General features: G+C 35.0%; 2 protein-coding genes across 2 annotated transcripts; both read right to left on the minus strand.

Moving 5' to 3' along the window:
- Positions 1-2,837: 2,837 nt before the first annotated feature.
- LOC133863119 (uncharacterized) lies at positions 2,838-3,782 on the minus strand. Its single transcript, XM_062299109.1, has one exon. It carries the CDS (start codon positions 3,780-3,782, stop codon positions 2,838-2,840), a length of 945 nt encoding a protein of 314 aa, XP_062155093.1.
- Positions 3,783-11,178: 7,396 nt separating this feature from the next.
- LOC133863978 (uncharacterized) lies at positions 11,179-16,643 on the minus strand. Its single transcript, XM_062300157.1, has 4 exons — positions 16,490-16,643; positions 14,461-15,411; positions 11,680-12,441; positions 11,179-11,572 (listed from the first exon to the last, which is right to left on the minus strand). The coding sequence occupies exons 1-4, from the start codon at positions 16,581-16,583 to the stop codon at positions 11,538-11,540; spliced, it is 1,842 nt and encodes a 613-aa protein (XP_062156141.1). The 5' UTR covers positions 16,584-16,643; the 3' UTR covers positions 11,179-11,537.
- Between the last annotated feature and the right edge of the window lie 5,529 nt (positions 16,644-22,172).

The following is a 22,172-nucleotide window of genomic DNA, read 5'->3' on the forward strand; positions in this document are numbered from 1 at the left end:
TTCTGTATCTCAGTCTTTGTTTGACATGATCCACTGTGATATATGGGGTCCCTTTGCTGTGAAATCCAATAATAATAGTTTTTTTTTTACCATTGTGGATGATTTCAGCCGTTTTACATGGGTGTTTTTAATGCATTCCAAGTCTCAAACTCGTTATTTCATTCAGTATTTTTTTCACTTGGTTGAAACTCAGTTTCATACCAAAATCAAATGTTTGCGTTCGGACAATGGTTTTGAATTTGATATGGTCAATTTTTATATGACTAAAGGTGTTATTCATCACCGAACATGTGTTGAGACTCCTCAACAAAATGCCATTGTTGAACGTAAACATCAACATCTTTTAAATGTCGCTCGTGCCTTACGTTTTCAATCTCATCTTCCATTGCATTTTTGGGGTGACTGTGTTCTCACTGCAGTTCACCTTATTAATCGCATTCCAACTCTCCTATTGTCAAATAAATCTCCTTATGAGATATTATTTTCAAAATCTTCTTCTTATTCACATTTACGGGTTTTTGGATGCTTGTGTTTTGCTTCAACCTTGACTAGAAATCGTCACAAATTTGATCCTAGGGCTACTCCTTGTCTATTTTTAGGTTATCCAGCTGGTGTCAAAGGTTTCAAGTTGTTGAATTTGAAATCTAAATCAATTTTTGTCTCTCGAAATGTGATCTTTCATGAATCAGTTTTTCCTTATAAATCTGTTCCTAATTCTGATCCTTTATCTTCTAATCCTTCTGTTTTACCAGTTCCTTTTTCTGAATCTACAGAGTCTAGTTCTCCTCACATTGTACCATCTTTTTCTCCTCAGTCTACTGATAATGCTCAGCCTATTGATATTGTTTCTTCAGATATTCATCATCTTCCTCCAGATATTGTTTCTGGTCCTATTGATATTCCTTCTACAGATATTACCTCTGTTACAAATATTGTTCCTTCTCGAAAGTCTACTCGTGCTAAATGTAGACCAGGTTTTTTGCAAGACTACCATTGCCAACTTGCTACTCACCCATCCTCTTCATCTTCTTCTAACAAATCAGGTATTCCTTACTCTCTTTCTTCTTGTCTTGCTTATCATAAACTTTCTTCTAAACACAAACACTTTTGTCTTAGTATTTCTTCACATGTTGAACCCAAATTTTTTCATCAAGCAGTGAAATCTCAGCAATGGATAGATGCTATGCATGCTGAGATTTCTGCTCTTGAGCTTAACAATACTTGGACAATCGTTGATTTGCCTTCTCATAAGCAGCCTATTGGTTGTAAATGGGTTTATAAACTCAAATATAAAGCTGATGGTTCTATAGAACGTTACAAGGCTAGGCTTTTGCCAAGGGGTACACCCAATGCGAAGGTCTAGACTATTATGACACTTTTTCACTGGTGGCTAAACTCACCACTGTCCGCATTTTACTGGCTGTTGCTGCATCTAAAAATTGGTTTCTTCACCAATTAGATGTAAACAATGCATTTTTGCATGGTGATTTACATGAAGAGGTCTACATGACTCTTCCTCCCGGTTTTAATTGTAAAGGGAATTTACTATCTGCTGGTTGTTCTTCAAACAGAGAGTCTTCTAAAGTTTGTAAATTGACTAAGTCCTTATACGGCTTAAAGCAGGCTTCTAGACAGTGGTTCTCAAAATTTTCAATCACTTTGCTCAATTCTGGATTTTCTCAATCCCGTTCTGATTATTCTCTGTTTACCCGGGTTCAAGGTTCTTCTTTTGTGGTTTTGCTGGTATATGTTGACAATATTATATTGGCCAATAATGATTCTCAGGCCATTTCTCAGTTGACTGATTTTTTAGACACTCAGTTTAAATTGAAAGACCTTGGTCCTCTCAAGTGTTTTCTTGGTTTAGAAGTTGCTCGGAATACTCAGGGTATTTCTGTTTCCCAGCGTAAATATGCCTTGGAGATCATTGATGAATATGGGTTACTTGCCTCCAAGCCTGCAAAATTTCCTATGGAATCCAACTTGAAGTTGTCTCAATCTGATGGTGTTTTACTTGAGAATCCCTCGGTCTATCGTCGGTTAGTTGGTCGTCTTCTATATTTGACCATAACCCGGCCTGACATTTCTTATGCAGTCCAGAAACTCAGCCAGTTCATGGCTCATCCTCGTGAAACTCATCTTGATGCAGCCTATAGAGTTTTACGATATCTTAAAAGCTCTCCTGGTCAAGGCCTTTTCTTTTCTGCTGCATCTGAACTTCATTTAAAGGCCTTTTGTGATTCAGATTGGGCAGGTTGCCCGGATACACGTCGTTCTATCACAAGATTTTGTGTTTTCTTAGGTGATTCTCTCATTTCTTGGAAATCTAAGAAACAACACACCGTTTCTCGGTCTTCAGCAGAGGCAGAGTACCGGTCCATGGCCTCCACTGCATGTGAAATCATTTGGCTTCTTGCTTTGCTTAAGGATTTTAAGATTGAGCATCCACAGGCTGCATTGCTTTTTTGTGATAGCAAGGCTGCCCTCCATATTGCAGCAAACCCAGTTTTTCATGAAAGGACCAAGCACATCGAGCTTGACTGTCATTTTGTACGAGATAAGATTCAAGATGGCATTATACGTACTCTCCACATCAACACTCAGCATCAGATTGCTGATATCTTCACAAAAGCTTTAGCTTGGGGTCCTTTTCAGCTGCTTAAGTCCAAGATGAATGTCCTTGATCTATTCCCTTCATCTTGAGGGGGGGTATTGAGATATTTTTATCAGATTAGTTTTCGACAGATTTGTTATTTAGTTTTTCTTTTTGTTATACAGTTAGTTTTAACTGATATTAGTTGAACAGTTAGATTAACTTTAGTATAAATATCTTTCTCTCAGTTGTAATTCAGTATGTACTTTACTGAGTTTAATAATAATTCCAGAGCTTTCAACTCTTTCTTCTCTCCAAACTTTTCTCGCACATCTCCCTCTCTGAAAATCAATATAGTGAAACTTCCATGTTTTGTCCCATTCCAGATAAAAAAATCAAGCTTTCGTAAAAAACTAAGGGGCATTCCACAAATTGCTTCGGCCTCCTCCAGAGAGAAAATCATCCGAATAAGAGGGACATCCCACCATCTGGTTTCCCGATTAATTAATGAGCAAACTCGAGCATTCGGATTTAGAATGTTCACTGGAGATTGTACCTGGAAATTATGAGAGGATGGCAGCCATTTATCACCCCATATGTGAATACTTTTTCCGTTCCCCACTCTCCGACGTAATCCCCTTTCATGAACACCCCTGGCTGAATGAATGCTTCTCCAGGCCAGTGAAGGGGCTCGGCCTAATTGAGCAGTCAAAAAGAACCGTTCGGGAAGTACTTTTCGCGAAGAATTTGAGCCACCAAAGAATTTGGGTCCCTTAACAATCTCCACCCCTGCTTTGCAAATTGCAAGAAGGGCCACATTAAACACCTCCAAGTTCCGGAACCACAATCCTCCACTTTTCTTTGACTTGTCCAGTTTTTCCCACCCCACCCAAGCTGTCCGATGGTTGTTATGTTGATGACCGCACAAAAAACGATTAATCAAACCATTTAAAGTAGAGCATAATTGTTTAGGCAACAAAAAAATGCTCATACTATAAGTGGGAATAGCTTGAATGATCGTCTTAATTAATATCTCCTTTCCCCCTTTTGATAAGAACCGCTCCTTCCAACCATCCAAAATTTTTTGCACTCTACCCTTTATTTTAACAAAAGCCTTCAACTTACAATGACCAACAAGGGCAAGGAGGCCTAGATATTTTTCATATCCTCTAGTAGCTGGAAATCCCATCACCTATTGGATATGGGCTCTAAAAGCACTGCCGGTATTCTTGCCGAAGACGATTGCTGTTTTTGCACAATTTAAACATTGTCCCAACGTTATAGTTTTTTCTAGACCAAAGGCTCCCTACTTTTTGCATAGGTCATGTAAAAAAGGACACAAACTTTTTAACGTCACTTTTACCTCTTTTTTTTTGGAGGGAAAGTGTAATGATTTCATTAATAACACCCAAAGGGTAACGAAGATACAGATTACAGGGACTCAACATAATACAAGTACCCCATTACAGTTACCCAGAACACAGATTATACCAACAGCTGCTACCAATAAGCCTAACCAACAGAAATGTGCCTCTACTTTGAGATATGAACCTCTACTTGCACTATGGAGTCGGTCACAAACTTGTGCTTAAAAGCAATGACCAGGCTAAATCAAACCCAAAGCAAACTGTTAAATACAATCTGTCAAAAAGCAAAAAAAAACTCAAAGCAGGAACTGTCGTCGGAGGAACCACCACCGGAGACGGCGCGTGTAACACACGAGCTGCCACAGGACAAACCCCTGCAACATCTTAAAACAAGAAAACCCCCGGGCACCACCAGACACAGCAAAGATACGAAACGTGGCGATCAATCGCAGCCCAAAGTGTGTAGAACACCCTGGCGCGTGGATACCACGCGCCGATCACCGCTGAGCTTTCCGGCCGTAGAAGGTAGCGTCTGAACCAGAGGACGACGATGAGCATGGCAAGGGGGCGCGTGTCGACTAGGGGGCTACGAAACAGCGCAGATCTGGCCTCAAAGAGTGATAAAATGTAATGTCCGGGACATTATTTAATAACTAAAGTGTAAATTTGTGTAAATAATTTATTAAACTTAATTAGGTGTATTTAAAATGCAAGATAATATTTTTAAAGACCAAAATTTATAAAATAATTTTATTAGGGTTAAATAAAAATAAATTTATTTAATGTGGATAAATAAAACAAAGTGTTTTATTTTTATCTTATGAATTTGTAAATGGTAGTTATGAAAAAAAAATATAAGTGATATTTTTAGGACCAAAAGAAATAGAAAAGAATAGAAAATAGAAAAAAAAAATAATAGAAAGAAATAGAAAATAAAATTAATATAAAATAAATAAAAGATATATATATATGAAGGTGGGGCGACCTGCGCCCCACATTCAAGAAAAGAAAGAAAAGGCCAGATGGCCATTTAAAAAAAAAAAAAGAACAAAAAGAACAAGTGTGAGACGCATATGCGCCCCACACCTGCACCATGCAGACCCGAGAGAAACAAAAAAAAATAGGGGAGGGTTTTTCTTCAGTTTTTGATATAAAATTCATCATCCACGAAGATCCAACCGTTCAATCTCAAATCCGACTTCGGTAACGTGATTTACGAAGCCCGATCTACATTTTCACCGATCATTTTGAGGTAAAACACAAAACTCGAGTTCTTGAGATTTTGGATTAAAATCTAAAAATATGGGTTTAATCTAGTGTTTTCTTTAGGTAATGGGTTACTTGGAACTTGTTTGAGGCTACCCAAACCATGGGTTTTGGTTTGGTGAAATTTTGGGTAAGTTCCTTTAATTCCTAATTTATGGATTAACGTTATTTTAAATATATTAGTGTTTATGTTAGTGAGATTAATATTTGTTGTGACTAAGTTAGTATTTTATAAATTATAGGTTAATTTTAGAAACCCTAATTTGATGGGTTAAATTAATTTGGGAGTTTTAAGTGATTAAAATTTAGATAGTTAAATTATGTTAATAGGTTAGTAATTGATGTAAAAAGATTTATAAACATAATATTAGAGTTAATGATATTGAGAAAATGTTAGTGAGACATAATTTAGAGATTTGTGAATATAGTTTTAGGGCTAATATTATTATAAAAGTGTTAGTGAAAATAATGTATGGGTTAGTGAAATTAATTACGGGTTAGCAATTAATGTTATAGGTAAATAATTAAATGATGATTTTAATATCTAACCCTTAGTGAATACTTTGGGTTAGTGTTAATTGAGTTTAGCTAGTGTTTAGGACTATGGGTAAATATTTGGAAACCCTAGAAATATTATGAGTTTTCCACGGGTTAGCTCTTGAGCAATTTAAGAGTTAATTGTGAGTCCAATATTAAAAGCTGTCAATAATGTGCAATGTATTGTTTTTACAGTAATGCATTGCATGGTGGTGTCTAGGAGACCTAGTGCTTAATATCCGCGCAGCCAAGGTGAGTATTCTACTCACTGAGAAGTATTATTTTCTTAAATGATGAATTGCAAAATATATATTGTTTTACAAACCTGAACTAATTGTATGTTGATTATGATCTGTTTTGGATGATTTGAGTACTTTTGAGTATATTGAAATTATGATGATGTTTTGAAGTATGAATATGATATGCGAGTTTAGAGTGAGTATAAGTTGGAGATTTAAGTTATGCAAATTGTTTAAGAAATGACATGTTAAATCGTTTACGTTTTTATAAAGAAAGCATGTGTTAAAGGCATAATTCATGAAATGAAATGTATATTGTTTTAGAGCATGAGGCATATGCATATGAACGCTAAACGTGCATCGAAGTGAGGTTTACAACTCACGGGAAACTATGCTTGGGGTAACACTCATGATGCTTGGATTAATTTCCATGATGCTTGGGGTAAAACCCATGATGCTTGGGGTAACTCCCATGATGCTTGGATTAATTTCCATTATGCTTGGATTAATTTCCATGATGTGCATTGCATAATCATTTATAGCATGGTTTTGATGAGTATGATGTTTTTATACTATGAGTAGTTTTGCTATACGTATTGGTATGCATAAGAGTTTTAATGGAAAGAGCTTTTGTATATTTCTATCGGATAGTTGCATGATTTAAATGCCATTGATTTCTAACGTAAGGATTATGTAAACCTAAGCAAACAAACCTTAAAGTATTATCGTAGGTGAGGTCGTACGTAGTTGTTTCTACAACAGAACTTCTACGTATAATCTTAGCTGCCAAGTATGTTCAAATGTTTTCTATTAGCCGGTGTGTGCTATATCAGTTATGGGGATTTTCAAACAAAAGTTTATAAAATTGGTGGCGGTTATAGTGTACGCATGACTAGAAAAGAAAAGTTGGTTCTTTGCGAAAACTCAGTGAATAGTATACCTCTGAGGTCTTAGTGTATTTATTTATGCTAAGACGGTGGGCTCATAATTCCATCTGTACGGATGCGGCAACCCCCACAACCGTGCATACGTTTATGCTTTGGTTGCAGGTTTTGCGGATATAGTTATTGACTCGTCCACCTAGTGTATGGGATGCTATGATTGGAGCATATCGCGACAGTCATAAGTCACGGACTCATGGGTAATCCGCATTTTGGGTTTTTTATTTATGGCTCGTGTTCTACGTGACGCATGTATTTGTTGAGCCTATATTTAGTATGTAATTAGTGTAATATGTTTTATAAGCCTTAAATAGATAGACTTGTAAATGGCTCTTGTTGTAATTAACTGTTATGTATTAGATGTATTTCCGCTTATGATATGTGTTCCGCTGCACATTGATTATTATATTCCGCTGTTAGATGTAACTCTGATTATCAGGTGTATGTTATGGGGCATGTGTCATATGTTGGTTGAGCAACATGTAGTGCCACTGTGAAGATCCGTTTGTATTTTATTTTATTTTTTTAAATAAAAAAAAAAAACGGTCGTCACATAAAAATTGAAGCCCAACCAAGATCTTCTGCCAGCGGCACGATCGGCGAATTCTCCCCTTCCGACGCCTCTCTGAAATGTTTTCCTACCAACCAAAGAAGACTAAAAAGAAAACTAAAAGACTACACAAACCTCCATAGTCCAAACGGACTAGAAGGACTAAAAATCACCACTGGAACAAGTCCGGGGGGACTCAAAACTCCAAACAACCCTAATGGCTGGGAGACTTTAGCCTTCGCTGGAAAAAACCAGAGAGGAACAAAACCTCTCTAGCCCGAAAAGGCTAAGAGAAGAAACAAAAACCGGGAGGAGGGAGGCTTGGAACCTCCCTCCCCCGGCAAGCAGCAAGAACCGGTAGGGAGAAGTTTCTGGAGAAAGGGGGAGGTCTTTGAGAGAGAGAGAGAACGTCACTTTTACCTTGGATAAAGACCTTTTTTTTTTAGATGATAAAGACTTTTTTAAAATGACGTAAATAGTTGTTTTTTTTTTTTTTTTTTAGTGAGATGAGTCAGCCTCTTTCTTTCATAACAGAGCCGGGAATAACGGCCGGCATAAAAGTCTCTCGCAAGCAAGGAGACACTGCTGCTGTATGTCACGGTTCAGGAGCTTTCGTTATTCTAAGAACTAAAGATGTGCCCTGTCTTGCTATTGAGTACAGCAGGAGCCTGGCTCTTCAGGAGCAACCCTGCCTGGTCCAGCTAAAGGAGCAGCTGCAACTCCTCTTTGATTCAGAATCAGTAAACACCTGAAATGTGCCAACCTTCCAGTAACTTGTCTCGGATCCTTAGCCAGCTTGTTATAACAGTCCATGGGACCATAGGAACTTCATATGCTTGTTCTAAAGTTAAAATAGCATAATTGGCTGAATGTTTGAAGCCCATGTAAAGCCCCATAAACTGTCTGTGCTTCGAGAAATGCAAAAACAGGCTTCCCAGATACAGGAACTGATAACTTGTATGACTCATCAATACCATATATGTTGTAACTGGAACTTTTCTTGCATTTCTCGAATGGAAACTGAAAATTCAGTTCTTGCCAAATATTCCTTACTGTACCAGGACCGATATAGATTGAAGGAGAAGATCCCTAAGATCTGCACTTGATATCCTTGGGTCATTGAAGCGGGTAACAACAAAGGTGACAAATGAAGCAAGTCCGTGTTTGACAACAAAGGTTACTCTGGGTCATTGAAGTGGGTAACAACAAAGGTTAATCTGGTTTCTTCGTCATCCATACAGCCTTCATCCCACCAGATCACTTCTGCTTCCTCATTATTTGCAGGATTTGATTTCAATAGATGACTGAATGATCCTCCAAGCCTCGATATGTCAGTTCGATGTGGATCATTTCTTAGAAATAAGTACAAGGGAAAACTTTGTTGACCACCTCTATGAAGAAAACCGACACTGGGATCAATGGTTTCGCAGCTCTTCAACCAGCCACAGATATCCCTAATGCCAAATCCTTCAGACAAAAAATGGAGTATAACTGTGTACAAAGAAACAAGAACCAAGTTGCTTGAAACTCCAGGAGGTAGTACATTACGATCTGCTCCTCCATTTTTTAATAAAATATTCTGTAAGAATGTCCTAAACACTGAACCTGCAGGCAACTGAGGAGGAGTTAGAGGTGGTATGAATTGAATGACCAAGCTACAGAGGTCCCTATTCTTCTCCTCTATTGTCGGCACCTTAACAGATCAAGGTATTAATATATTATGTCGTAACAAGCAGTGACGCGTTAAAGAAAAAAAAAAAGAAAAAGGGACAACATACTGGGCAGGCTTCAAACGCATCGTTTGGACCTTTGGTCAACTAACAACAAAGTTTATTTAAACGACTCGTTTTGGAGAATATTAAAAGACACTGTGTCATTTTCTTCTACCTTCATCCAACCCCCTGCCTGCAATTTCACAAATCCGTGGTTTGAAACTTTAATATGGACAACAATAGTGCTGCAATTTGCAGGGTAATTTTACCAAAGAACAAAGACAGTACTTCTAAGCCTCCTTTCGAAACAATCCCACGTAACACAAAACATTCTGTCTAATTATAGCCAAAGTAATAATGTTGATGGATGAACATTGACATGATCAAAAGAACAAAAGAGTAAAACAAATGCCATACAAAATTCTAGTCTTGATCTGGATCTTGAACAAATGCCAGTGACGGTGAGGGGCAGGCTGCCCGTGAGTAAATGTGGCCCACAGGTGATATTGGGTTCTTCACTCCTCCGTGTAGAAAAGCTCGAGTGGAAGCCAGTATAATAGGTCCTCGAGAACTTGCCTCAAAGTCTCTCTTTTCGTTTCTCAGTTTTGTTCATAGAGGCTATTATTGCTATAAATTAACTTCAAATGTACGGATTGATGGAGATTGAGGCTCTTTGAGAACTGTGGTACCTCGTCGTTTGATTCGTCCCTCGATCAGTTTAATTTCCATTTCGCTTTCTTTCTGTTTCTTTAGGTTGCTATGAAGTGTCAGGATTTGTCGCATGAGATAGTGAAGGAAGAGGTGGAAGGTGCAGTAGAGGCTGTGGAATGGAAGGCCAGGATGGAGAGGAGCTTTGAGCGGATGGACAGAAGGTGAACATGGATGATCGAGTTGACTAGGCCGGGAGGTGAGAATGAGTTCAAGTTGGGTCTTTGAAACTGAGGGTAAAAGAGGGGGAAAAATAATTAAAACAGCACGTGATGCGCGCATGAGGTGTTGACAGTTCGAGTTAACGGGTCTGACTAATTGAAGGGGGAACAATGAGCAAAAATGATAATTGAATACTTTCTTATGGTCGATGTGGTAGTTTACGGGGCAAAATGTAATTCTTCCTTATATTTTTTTATTAAATCAATTTATCCCTTAGAAAATTCTCAATATTGGCTTTTGATTTCTCAACGAAACTTTCCAAAACAAAATTAAAGTCAATAATATATTGTGACAAAAAAAAATAAATTCAATAATAAAGTCACTTTAATTCTCTATATTTGTATCCTTTAAGTAACTGATTTTATGTATTATTCTCATACTTGTGAAAAACTCTTTTCACCATGTACATAAGTATTTTAACAACTCTTACCAAAATGTCCTGGCCAGAAACTGAGAATAATTCTATCTCAAAAGTAAACTTTTTATCTTTTTTAAAGAAAGTACTTGGATTCCTTCTTGAGAAATGTCAAATGTGTTCCTCAATAATACATGCGATCACCCAACGCACTGAGAATTTTAACCCCAGTAAATGTCTCTCTCCTAATTGGATCAAAATGATCTACACTTGACATCTATTTCCACAATCCTTTTAGGATTTAGAATCAATATCATAAGAAGTCTTTTGTGAGCTAATTTATTCATATTGACAGTGTTTCATAGGAATGATGACTCATATAGTCACATGATTCGTTCAGTGCATTACGCATACACATCAACCTAAAGTCTTTACTTCACTCGATCAAAATAGATTATCATGATTGATGCGTAACAATCTTCGCAAATGGAATGCCAAATTCCATTACTAATTGCGAACAATAGGGTTTTATGCTACAAGGTTTATAGTCTAAGATCTTGTATTATAATCTCATTTTCCTCACACCATAGTCTATATTCAATGTAATTAAATGACCATTTACATGCACAATATAAAAGGATCATGTGTCATATGCTAAACTAAGTAGATCAGTGTATAATAACTTTATTTATTACAAACTGAAATATCATTCAAAAATAAAACATCCCCAAAACACGATATATTAATTCAGCATAGGCTGCATGAGCTCCCAATAATTTACCAAATGATACTTTTATTTCGATGCCTCCCATCTACTTCATCACCTACTTTGATTTCATCTTTTTGGGATTTAGGGTATAATCCCCAATATGAAACCATCAGATAGCCATCAAGATCAACTTTAGGCAAAGAAACCAAATTTTAAGAAATAGAAGAAACATAAAATGTCTAAAACAAATCTAGGTAACAATCAGTATCTAGAAACAAACGAAAGCCCCGATGGTAACAACTGGAACTTTGATTCCATTGTCTATGAATATGAAATTTTTATTTGGGTTTATGGTTTGAATTGTAAGGAATCCCTGCATCAAATTAAAAACATGAACAATAAAACATGAGTCAATTTACCAAGTACTAGAAAAAACTTCAATAAGATTTGATTCGAAACATACGCAAACTAAAAACTTACCCTTCTTTTCAAACCATATCCTGCGTTTGTGGCAATTTTTCTTCGTATGCCCAACCTGATTGCAGAAATAGCATGTGACATTGTTTTGTCTCCTCTCATGAACCTCAATTACTTGATGAAGTTCATTAACTTCAGGTGGCTCTATGAAATTGTTTTGTCTCTTCTCATGAACCTCAATTACTTGAGAAGGCCCATTAACTTCAGGTGGCTCAATCTTTTTGACTCCTTGACTTACAGGGTGAACTGAATAATGTCTTTGTTGCTCAAGCCTTATCTCTTCTTGAACTTCATACTGGGGAGGCAAGGAGTCCAAAATCAATTGTACGAGAAATAACTCATCCACATTCATTCCAAGAGCCCTTAATTTGGTAGCTTTATTTGTCATTTCAAGGATATGCTCATGTATTTCACGTGTACCATCAAATTTCATGGCGGTAAGTTCATCCATCAATGTTCCCGTAAGAGACTTGTCAATCGATTGGAAACGTTTTTCCATGGTTTTAAATAATTCTTTAGCAGTGTCACATTCAGAAAGAGTTGATTTAATATTGTCTACCATGTTCATTCGCATAAACATAACGCTTAATCTGTTTGATCGCTCCCAAAACTTGTATCTAGCCTTTTCTTTTGGACTGCTTGAATCAGTAATAGTAGGCGGTTTCTCAGTCCGGAGTGCTAAATCAAGATCCCAAAGACCAAGGTAAAACTGAACTTGTTCAGACCATTTTGAGAAATTTGTTCCATCAAGAATTGGAATTGACACTGTAAACAAATAAATGCTCCCTATATTAATGCTTTGAGTTATCAAACATAAAACAATAAGTTAATAAATAGTAAGTAGTACTACCACAATTCACATTTGGATTGAAATTATAATATACAAAAAAAATTAATCATTATGGTGATTCCCTTTCACCTATTAAAATAATTAACGCATTCGTAATTCGATAGGTATGTTACCTTTGGCTATTCGGTTCTAACTTTCAATTAAAGATACACATTAATTATCGTATCTCAATTTATCAATAACTTGAAAGGTGGTGCATCCTTGGGACAATCCAAAATATTACATTTGTGTACTAGTAGCAACTTCCCTTAGATTTTTCTTAAATTCAGGAAACCAAACTATTTTTTGCTTCTCTATTAAAATAAATTTCACAATTGCTTCCCTTATCATTTTTATATACCATTTAAATATTCTTTCAAATAAATGATAGGTGAAATAGAGAGAAAAAATAAAGCTATTTAAATATTCTTTCAAATAAATGTTAGAAGAAAGAGAAAATACTTTTATATTAAAATAATGTTAAGGGAAATAGATGTGTTACCCAAATTTAGGGTAGCACATTTGTTTTCCTTTCTGTTTCTTTGGTTTAGAGTACTCGCAACAGCTTTCCTATAACCTATTTCCTTCCTTAAATGTGAGAAAAATCTCAAAAAAACCACAAAAAGTCACATGCAACTTCCCAATTTTTTTTTTTTTTTGGGTAAAACTCACATACCCTCTCTCAAACTACAATTCAATTGATAATGTCCCCCCAAAACTTTCAATTTAGACAATGTTCTCACTCCCTCCCAAACTACCAAAAATTGTCAACATTCCCCCAATGACGAAAATACCCTTAATAAACAAAAATTCAAAAAAAAAAAAAAAAAAAAAAAAAACTCCAACTAAAAAAAAAAATTAAAAGAATAAATACATAAAAACCATGGGCGGCCAAATTTAAAAATTAAAAGAATATTTTAAAAAATTTTCATTTTTAAATTATTTTTTTTCAAAGAAATCAAAACTTTTCGTTTTTTCAAAAAAAAAAAAAATTAAAACTTTCTTTTTTTTAAAAAAAAAAATAATAATTTTTGTTTTTTATTTTTTAATTTTTAATTTTTTTTTTTAATGAATTTATAGGAGTAATTTTGTTTAATTGAAAATTTTGTAAAGGTCATTTTAATCTTTTTGCTGTCCTTGTGGAACATTGACAATTTTTTGGTAGTGGAGACATTGTCCTAATTAAAAGTTTGGGAGAACATTGTCAATTGGGTGGTAGTTTGAGAGGGGTATGTAAGCTTTTTCCTTTTTCGTTTTTTTTTTAATATAATTTTTTTGAAAAATATAAAAATTTCCCCTAAACTAATAATTGATTTTAAAATAGCCCGATGAATTTTTAAATGTGCTAAAGTGACTAATCAAACTACTAAGGTGTGCCCAAAAGGTCAATTTTTTCGATAATAACCTTATTCTCTTAAAAACTAATTTTTTTTTTTTAAAAAAAAAAAAAAACTATTTTTTAAACAAAAAGAAAAAAAAAAAAAAAAAAAAAAACCAAGGGTGGAATAATTAAAAAAAAAAAAACTTTTTTTTTCCTGAATAAATACAAAATCAATCAATGTAATTGGTCTAAATTACAAATAGTTCACCGCGGTATAAAAATAATTTAGAGGTCATTAGGGTAGGGCAAAATAACAATTTAGTCATTGTAATCAAAATGCTTGACAGATTTCGTTAATGTCCATATCAACACCAATAAAATGATGACATGTATCACTTAACTTCTCACATGTTAAAGGACACATGTCACTTTATTAGATTAATTTGTAACTAATTACTAAACACCAGTTTGTAGCTCATTTCTCTTCGTGGAGTTACACAATTAATACGTACTTTAGGGAGCATATTGACAACTGGGTAATGGATATGTGTACTTTTTGCTAAAATTAAATAATTAATATACGTAACATTAAATAATTTATATTCACAATAAACTAACAAAAGAACATATATACCTGAATTCATTGCAACAAAGTCTCGCTTTGAAGCCTCAGCGTCATCAGCTACTTCCTCATGATGTTGGCCTTCCCAACCCAGTTTAACAGCCAAGTCCTCCACTGCCACCTTCATCACATCATCTCGAACGCCAATATCAGCTTCATACCTGTCCAAAGAGTAATTTTCTGCAGCCTTTACCATAGCCCGGCTAACATGAGATGGCATCCACAAATTCAGACAAGCCTCTAATCTGGCACCAAAGACAGAAGAGACTTGACCACTTGCTCCAACCCCCAGTTTGTTTGCTTTTTTTTGGTGGCTACCCCGAGCTTTGTCAAAAACAGTTTTTATTTTGTCTAATGCCAGAAGACCAGTTTTGCGATAAAGCGCAAAATCTTCACAGTTGTTTTGAAGCAAATCATTATTGCCAAATCCAGGAATGGCCTCCAATAGGGCATCAAGGACAGAAGAGACGGAAGAGACTTGACCACTTGCTCCAACCCCCAGTTTGTTTGCTTTTTTTTGGTGGCTACCCCCAGTTTTTCCAATATCAGTTTTTATTTTGTCTAATGTCAGAAGACCAGTTTTGCAATAAAGCGCAAAATCTTCGCAGTTGTTTTGAATCAAATCATAATTGCCAAATCCACTTTCAAGAAGATACGATGCTCTTCGGATAACTTCTGCTGGTGGGTCAGACTTTGCAGTGGTGCATGTGCCACCCCGCACATGAGCAAAGAAAACTGATTGGGAAACTCCATATTCGTAACGATACAGAGATTCATTTCGAAGGAAACAATCCAGGCAAGAACGGACTACACCACTGTTGGGTTTCCTAAATCCACATTCGGGATAGGAAGAGCAGATCAACCTTGAATTATAAAAGCTAGAATCAGAAGATATCCCACTGCTTGAATTCAAATTTTTATCAGATGTAACATGGACCACCTTGTTTTCCCCAACAAAGATACCTGCAAATTCAATATGGCTCATGATTAGGCTTGACCCAATAACAAAAGGAGCCATTGAGATTATTGTCAACTGTTTGAAATTTCGTCGAGGTAAAGTTATATCCTTAACATAATACAATGTGACCTACATTGTCAACCACTACAGCTTTATGAGGCAGTGAAGGAGGAGCACAGAATACACAATGGGAAATTTGAAAGATGATATATATATATCAAATTTTAGTTTTAAACTCCTACATCTACTAGAGAGCAATAGACAGCTCACCGCCATATTAAGCCATGCAAAGCTGATCAATACTTCAATAGCATGTCGTCCAATGGTTCAACCCCAAATGCATAGATAGTGTAAATGCAACCACTCAATAATGAAGCACAAGCCATAATAATGTAACATCTTTTCTGATCTGAGCTAGCATTACACTACAATTTGTTGGGGAGATAAACGGTTAGAGATCGAGTTTTACCAAGAGTATATTAATATACATATTTGGACACCACTCTAACCCAAAAGTCTAGGCTAATGGCTTGGGTCCACTTAGATATATATACTAACCATTCTTTTTCTTTATACTTTCTCAATGTGCACGGGATCGGACTCACTCACAACACAATTTACATGGCAAACAGAATGAAAAAGTTCGAACTAAAATCATCAATATATAGCAGTAAACGAGTTTGAGGATGGATAATGAAGATAAAGATGATGACCTCCACGTTCAGATATCCATCCTAGCTGCTCTTAACTTGTTTGAGTTATATAAATCAAGTATTCTAAGAAATCGCACAATTTCTTTCACAGAAATATATATGTTAAAGGTCATTCTGATGAAGCTCTCCAAATGAATGGCATGTTGCAAGAAATCACAATTCATGTGTACGTTAAGATATTGACACAAACAAAACTCTGGGGGAAAAAAAGAAACTCGGAGACCCCCCCCCCCCAAAAAATAAAAATAAAAAGAGATAAAGAAAAGCAAAGACAGACCCAGCATCATGAATCAGATAATTAAGGAACAATTTTGCAAACATGTTAATGGTCGGCATTAAGAAAATCATAGAAACACACACACACACAGACCGTGGTGGGAGTAGGTGAAGGCAGTTCTGTAAGTGTAGATGTGGTCTCCGGGCTTGATCTCTCTTCTCTCCACTCTGTTGATGAGGAGACCCATCTTCCCCTTTTCTCTCTCGATCTCTCTCTGCAATGCTCTACTCTCGATCTAAATCCACAACATATATGTAAGCTAAAGGAGTAAATTTATTGTTTTTTTTTTTTTTCTCGGGCTTGACTGACTTTTTGGTTCAATTAATGCTCTGCTTTTCAGGGACGATCCTAGCTACGTGTTTTCTTTACCTTTTCCTCTTAAATTATCTGTGGTTCCCTTACATGAAGTCCTAGTCTAGGGAATATTGATGTCCATGGCAATTAATCTAAGGGAAAGCGACGCCGTTTCGGAGTGGGAAAGAAATTTTCTGGACCTCGGACCTTTAATTGCTTCGTGTCTAAGCTGCTGCACATGTACCTTTACCTCACACACCCTTTTTGCTTCTTTATTTCTCTAAGCTTCTTTTTTGTACGTAATGCTTTAATTATCTAATTAATTAAGGAATAAGGAGCATCTTTTTTCTTTTTTACTTTTATTTGTTTTATTGGTTGGACGCATCAATTTATTTTTAAAACATTATAAAAACAGTTCTTTAGTTAGGCGCTGGACTTGTCCACGGGGTTTGGGGAATGAATCAGAATTATAAACCCAACTTAGGAATTAACTGGCCTCATTATTAGAGGATAAACCTCTACAGCAAGCAAGCCACTCCTCTGCAGCAAGTCATCCAGTCTGCTGCAAGTCATCAGCGGATCTCTTCATCATCAAGTTAATTACCATTGCAGAACAAACAAGTCACAGCCAAGCCATACCTCTGATCTCTTGCCATTCCTCAACCCATAACTCCATGTTTTCAACCTTTAGTTTATCTCTTTGTACTCTAGTCTTTACCCTTTTGTTCAGTCTATATATTAGACTATTTTGTAATCAGAATGCAATGAAATCAGCAACAATGTAGTCCTTAATTTTCACTTGTGTTCTTCCTCTTCTCCTTCACTGCTTCTCTGTATTTTCAGTCTTCTCTTTATTTTCTAATACTCATAATTAATCCGAATTATAAACCCAACATGAACATGAAAACATAAGGATTTGTTTGGTCTGAATGTTTAATTTTCTTGAGATCGATCTTACAAACCAAGATTTTTGTAAGTGTTTTACAGTACTGCTTAAAGATGCCTCTCGCATACGTTCAAGATATATGTTGAAAGAACTCAAACAACAGTGTTTTATTTCAAGAACAAAACATACATACATACATGTCCACGTACAACCTAAATTTTATAAAGAGAAAATGATCATAAGATAAATGTTTTTTATATCATGGATGATGCGCTAGCACACATTCTCATTAATTAGTTATTTACAACCAATTACAACGAGACACAACTCAGCTTGGTAATGGATAAGTTAAACATCCAAGAGATACAACTCTTAGTAATACCTGGGTATATTATGGTTCACCTACTAACAGTACTTGATGATAGAGATTGTTACAGTGCTATTTTAGTCTTTGTATTGAATTTTACAATATATATATATATATATATATAAATAATAAAAAGGTGAGAGAGGCTAGTAACATTTGCTAGCCTTCTCTTTCTTAATTTTGAAGTCACTACAAAAAAAAAAGGGGATTTCTGGATGGTTTTTTTATAGACGGTTTTAAAAACCGTCTATAAAAAAAAAATTGTAGACCTTTTTTGCTTAAACCGTCGGGGAAAAAAAAATATGGACGGTTTGAGTAAACCGTCCTTAAAAACACGGACGGTCTGTAATTATAAAATTACAGACAGTTTTTTAAAACCGTCTGTAAAAATATATTGACGGTTTTGAGAAAACTGTCCGGAATTTCTAATTCCGGACGGTTTTTTTTAAACCGTCTATAAATATTATAGACGGTTTTTTAAAACTGTCTATAATATTTATAGACGGTTTTCTCAAAACCGTCGAGCCCTGATAACCTAAAATTAGAAAAAAAAAACCCCAGCTACGTGTTTTCTTTACCTTTTCCTCTTAAATTATCTGTGGTTCCCTTACATGAAGTCCTACTCTAGGGAATATTGATGTCCATGGCAATTAATCTAAGGGAAAGCGACGCCGTTTCGGAGTGGGAAAGAAATTTTCTGGACCTCGGACCTTTAATTGCTTCGTGTCTAAGCTGCTGCACATGTACCTTTACCTCACACACCCTTTTTGCTTCTTTATTTCTCTAAGCTTCTTTTTTTGTACGTAATGCTTTAATTATCTAATTAATTAAGGAATAAGGAGCATCTTTTTTCTTTTTTACTTTTATTTTTTTTATTCGTTGGAAGCATCAATTTATTTTGAAAACATTATAAAAACATTTCTTTAGTTAGGCGCTGGACTTGTCCACGGGGATTGGGGAATGAATCATGCAGAATTATAAACGCAACTTAGGAATTAAGTGGCCTCATAATTAATCCGAATTATAAACCCAACATGAACATGAAAACATAAGGATTTGTTTGGTCTGAATGTTTTTCTTGAGATGTGTGACATCCCACATCGCCTGGGAATGAGGATGTGCTTATATGTATAAATGCACCCTATATGACACAACGCGTTTTAAAGCCGTGATAGTAATGAACCTATCAGAACTCCGCAGTTAAGCGAGTCGCTGCGAGAGCAATTCCAGGATGGGTGACCCCCTGGGAAGTCTGATATGGAGAGCCAAAAGCGGACAGTATTGTGGCATTGGGGGTGGATCGTTACAAATGGTATCAGAGCCATTGCCCAGCCTGAGATGGTGGGAGCGTGCACAAGCCCAAGAGAGTTGCCGGCGGGCACTCGCTGGGATGCCAAGAATGGGGTGATCCCATGAGGGTCGCCAGCGAGGACGCTGGGTCCCAAGGGGGGGTGATTGTGACATCCCACATCGGCTGTGAATGAGGATATGCTTATATGTATAAATGCACCCTATATGACACAACGCGTTTTAAAGCCGTGATGGTAATGAACCTATCAGAACTCCGCAGTTAAGCGAGTCGCTGCGAGAGCAATTCTAGGATGGGTGACCCCCTACGAAGTCTGATATGGAGAGCCAAAAGCGGACAGTATTGTGTCATTGAGGGTGGATCGTTACAAGATGGATCTTACAAACCAAGATTTTTGTTAAGTGTTTTACAGTACTACTTAAATATGCCTATCACATACGTTCAAGATATATGTTGAAAGAACTCAAATTAACAACAGTGTTTTATTTCAAGAACAAAACATACATACATACATGTCCACGTACAACCTAAATTTTATAAAGAGAAAATGATCATAAGATAGATGTTTTTTATGTCCTGGATGATGCACTAGCTAGCACACATTCTCATTAGTTATTTATAACCAATTACAGCGAGACACAACTCAGCTTGGTAATGGATAAGTTAAACATCCAAGAGATACAACTCTTAGTAATACCTGGGTATATTATGGTTCACCTACGTACTAACAGTTGGTGATAGAGATTGTTACAGTGCTATTTTAGTCGATCTTTGTATTGAATTTTACAATATCATATATCATATATATATATATATATATATATATATAAAAGCCGAGTTTTTCTTTAGAATGACATAAAATAGTGACACGTGGCATGAACCCATACTTTTTAGTGACTAAACCGGTCATTTAAATACTGAACCGGTATTTTAAATAAAATTGAACTGGTCTATTTAATCTCTCCCCTTCTCTCTCTCTCTCTATTAATTATACAAGTAGCCCATTTCTCTCTCAATTAATTATATAAGTATGACTCTTTGGTATTTTTATATTTTTTATTGAAATCTAAATATAACCGGTCTATTTAATCTCTCTCTCTCTCTATTAATGATACAAGTAGCCTCTCTCTCTCAATTAATGATATAAGTATGATTCTTTGGTATTTTTATATTTTTGGTTGAAATCTAAATATGTTTCCATTTTGTTTGTGAAATTTGTGATTGAACAATTCTTCATTTGAATGTTTATGAGATTTTTTTTTTTGTTCATTTGCTTTTTCGAATGTTCAGAATTATATAGGATTGAAATATAATAGGTATCACACCAACATAAAAAAAAAATTCCTACTAATTTTCTATTTTATATTTTGATAATCAAAATCGTGGTTTTCTTCTTGCTATTTTTCTTGTTCATACTTATTTTCATTCTAAACTACACTTATGTGAATAAATATTTTAATATGTTTTAATTTATATGAATTAAACTAAAAATAAGGGTCTTATGTATTAATTGATTTAAATGTTTTATGGGATATTTGTTTTTCTTTTATGTGATTTTTACGATTTTCACTTATTTTTTGTAAGTGTTATTCTGCTTTTGAAAGTCAAAAAATGCAAAATTTTATTTGATTATTGTGCACAAAAGGAATATAAATGCTTTTAAAACACTAAAGAGTTAATTAAGCATTAAATTTGAAATGTTTTTTTTTTAATGTTCAAAATTATATGGATTTTATTTTTATTGAAACATATCATATCATATCATATATATATATATAAAAGCCGAGTTCTAACTTAGAGTTGGCCTAGAATTAGGACACGTGGCATGAATTCATACTTTTAAATATTGAACCGGCCATTTGAGTAAAAAACTGGTAATTTAAGTAAAACTAAACCGGTCTGTGTATTTCAAGTAAAATAAATGGTGTATTTAATATGACTAATTAACTATCTTATATTGAATAAAAAATGAATAGAAACGTATTCCTAATCAAATCTCTTTCATTGAATAGAAAATGAATAGAAACATTTAATTTGGTTGTCATTAAATTCTCACTAATTTCTACATCTCTCTCTTCCTTTAAGTAAAATCTTTTACTCTAACACTGCTTCCTCTCCCACTAAATGTCCGTTACAAACTAAACCTCAAAGAGTCAAATGTCAATTTTTTTTTTCTCTGGGAAATGTCAAAAGTCACTCCAATATCTCTCGCTTTCTCAAATAAATATATGGAGAAGTAATGGTTTGTGGCTATGCAAAACTGCAATGTTGTTTACATTACCGGAGAGTGGTGCTCAAAGCAAAGAGAGCGAAGTTTTTGCTATTGTTGGAACCTTTTTGTTTGTAATACTGCTATAGCCTTTTTTTTTTAGTTTGTCTTTCAAGTTTGTTGGGGTTGTGTTCAATAGAATTGTAAATAATATGTTTGTATTTATTTTATGTGCTTCTGTTTTTCTAATTTGATTTTCTATCCTTATTTTTGCATTGATAATTTATATTATTATTATTTTTTTTGTTGAAAAAGTAGTTTCTTTTACGCAATATATAAGAATGATGGTCGAATTAAAAAATATCTATCTGACCGTAGTTTCTTCCTATACCTACAAATTTTTTTAGAACTGGAAAAAGTATATAAAAAAATAGTTATTTTCTATTATATTAGTGGTTATCATTTTTTTTTTACTTTATTTTCTATGATTTTGTTCTTTCTTTACATTTTTGTTTTGTCCCTATTTCCTAATTTATATTATTTTTTTGTTCAAATTGCTTTTTTCTTTTTTCTTTTTCCTTTTCTAAATTTTACATTGAATTCAAGGAAACCATGGAGAGAGAGAGAGTTTACATTAATTATTGTTTTAAGTACGAAGTATGACGATTTTTTAATTTACATTGTTCACTGATTTTTTTTCTCTGTATAATG

This window comes from Alnus glutinosa, chromosome 3, assembly GCF_958979055.1.
Source record: "Alnus glutinosa chromosome 3, dhAlnGlut1.1, whole genome shotgun sequence".
NCBI lineage: Eukaryota > Viridiplantae > Streptophyta > Magnoliopsida > Fagales > Betulaceae > Alnus > Alnus glutinosa.

Bases quoted from the DNA above. Each gene is read 5' to 3' on its own strand.
- LOC133863119 (XM_062299109.1), bottom strand. From the start codon at position 3,782: ATGGGATTTCCAGCTACTAGAGGATATGAAAAATATCTAGGCCTCCTT.
- LOC133863978 (XM_062300157.1), bottom strand. From the start codon at position 16,583: ATGGGTCTCCTCATCAACAGAGTGGAGAGAAGAGAGATCAAGCCCGGA. The intron at 15,412-16,489 runs GTCTGTGTGTGT...TTGAATTTGCAG, and splicing joins CTTCACCTACTCCCACCACG to GTATCTTTGTTGGGGAAAAC. The intron at 12,442-14,460 runs GTATATATGTTC...ATTTGTTTACAG, and splicing joins CTTTGTTGCAATGAATTCAG to TGTCAATTCCAATTCTTGAT.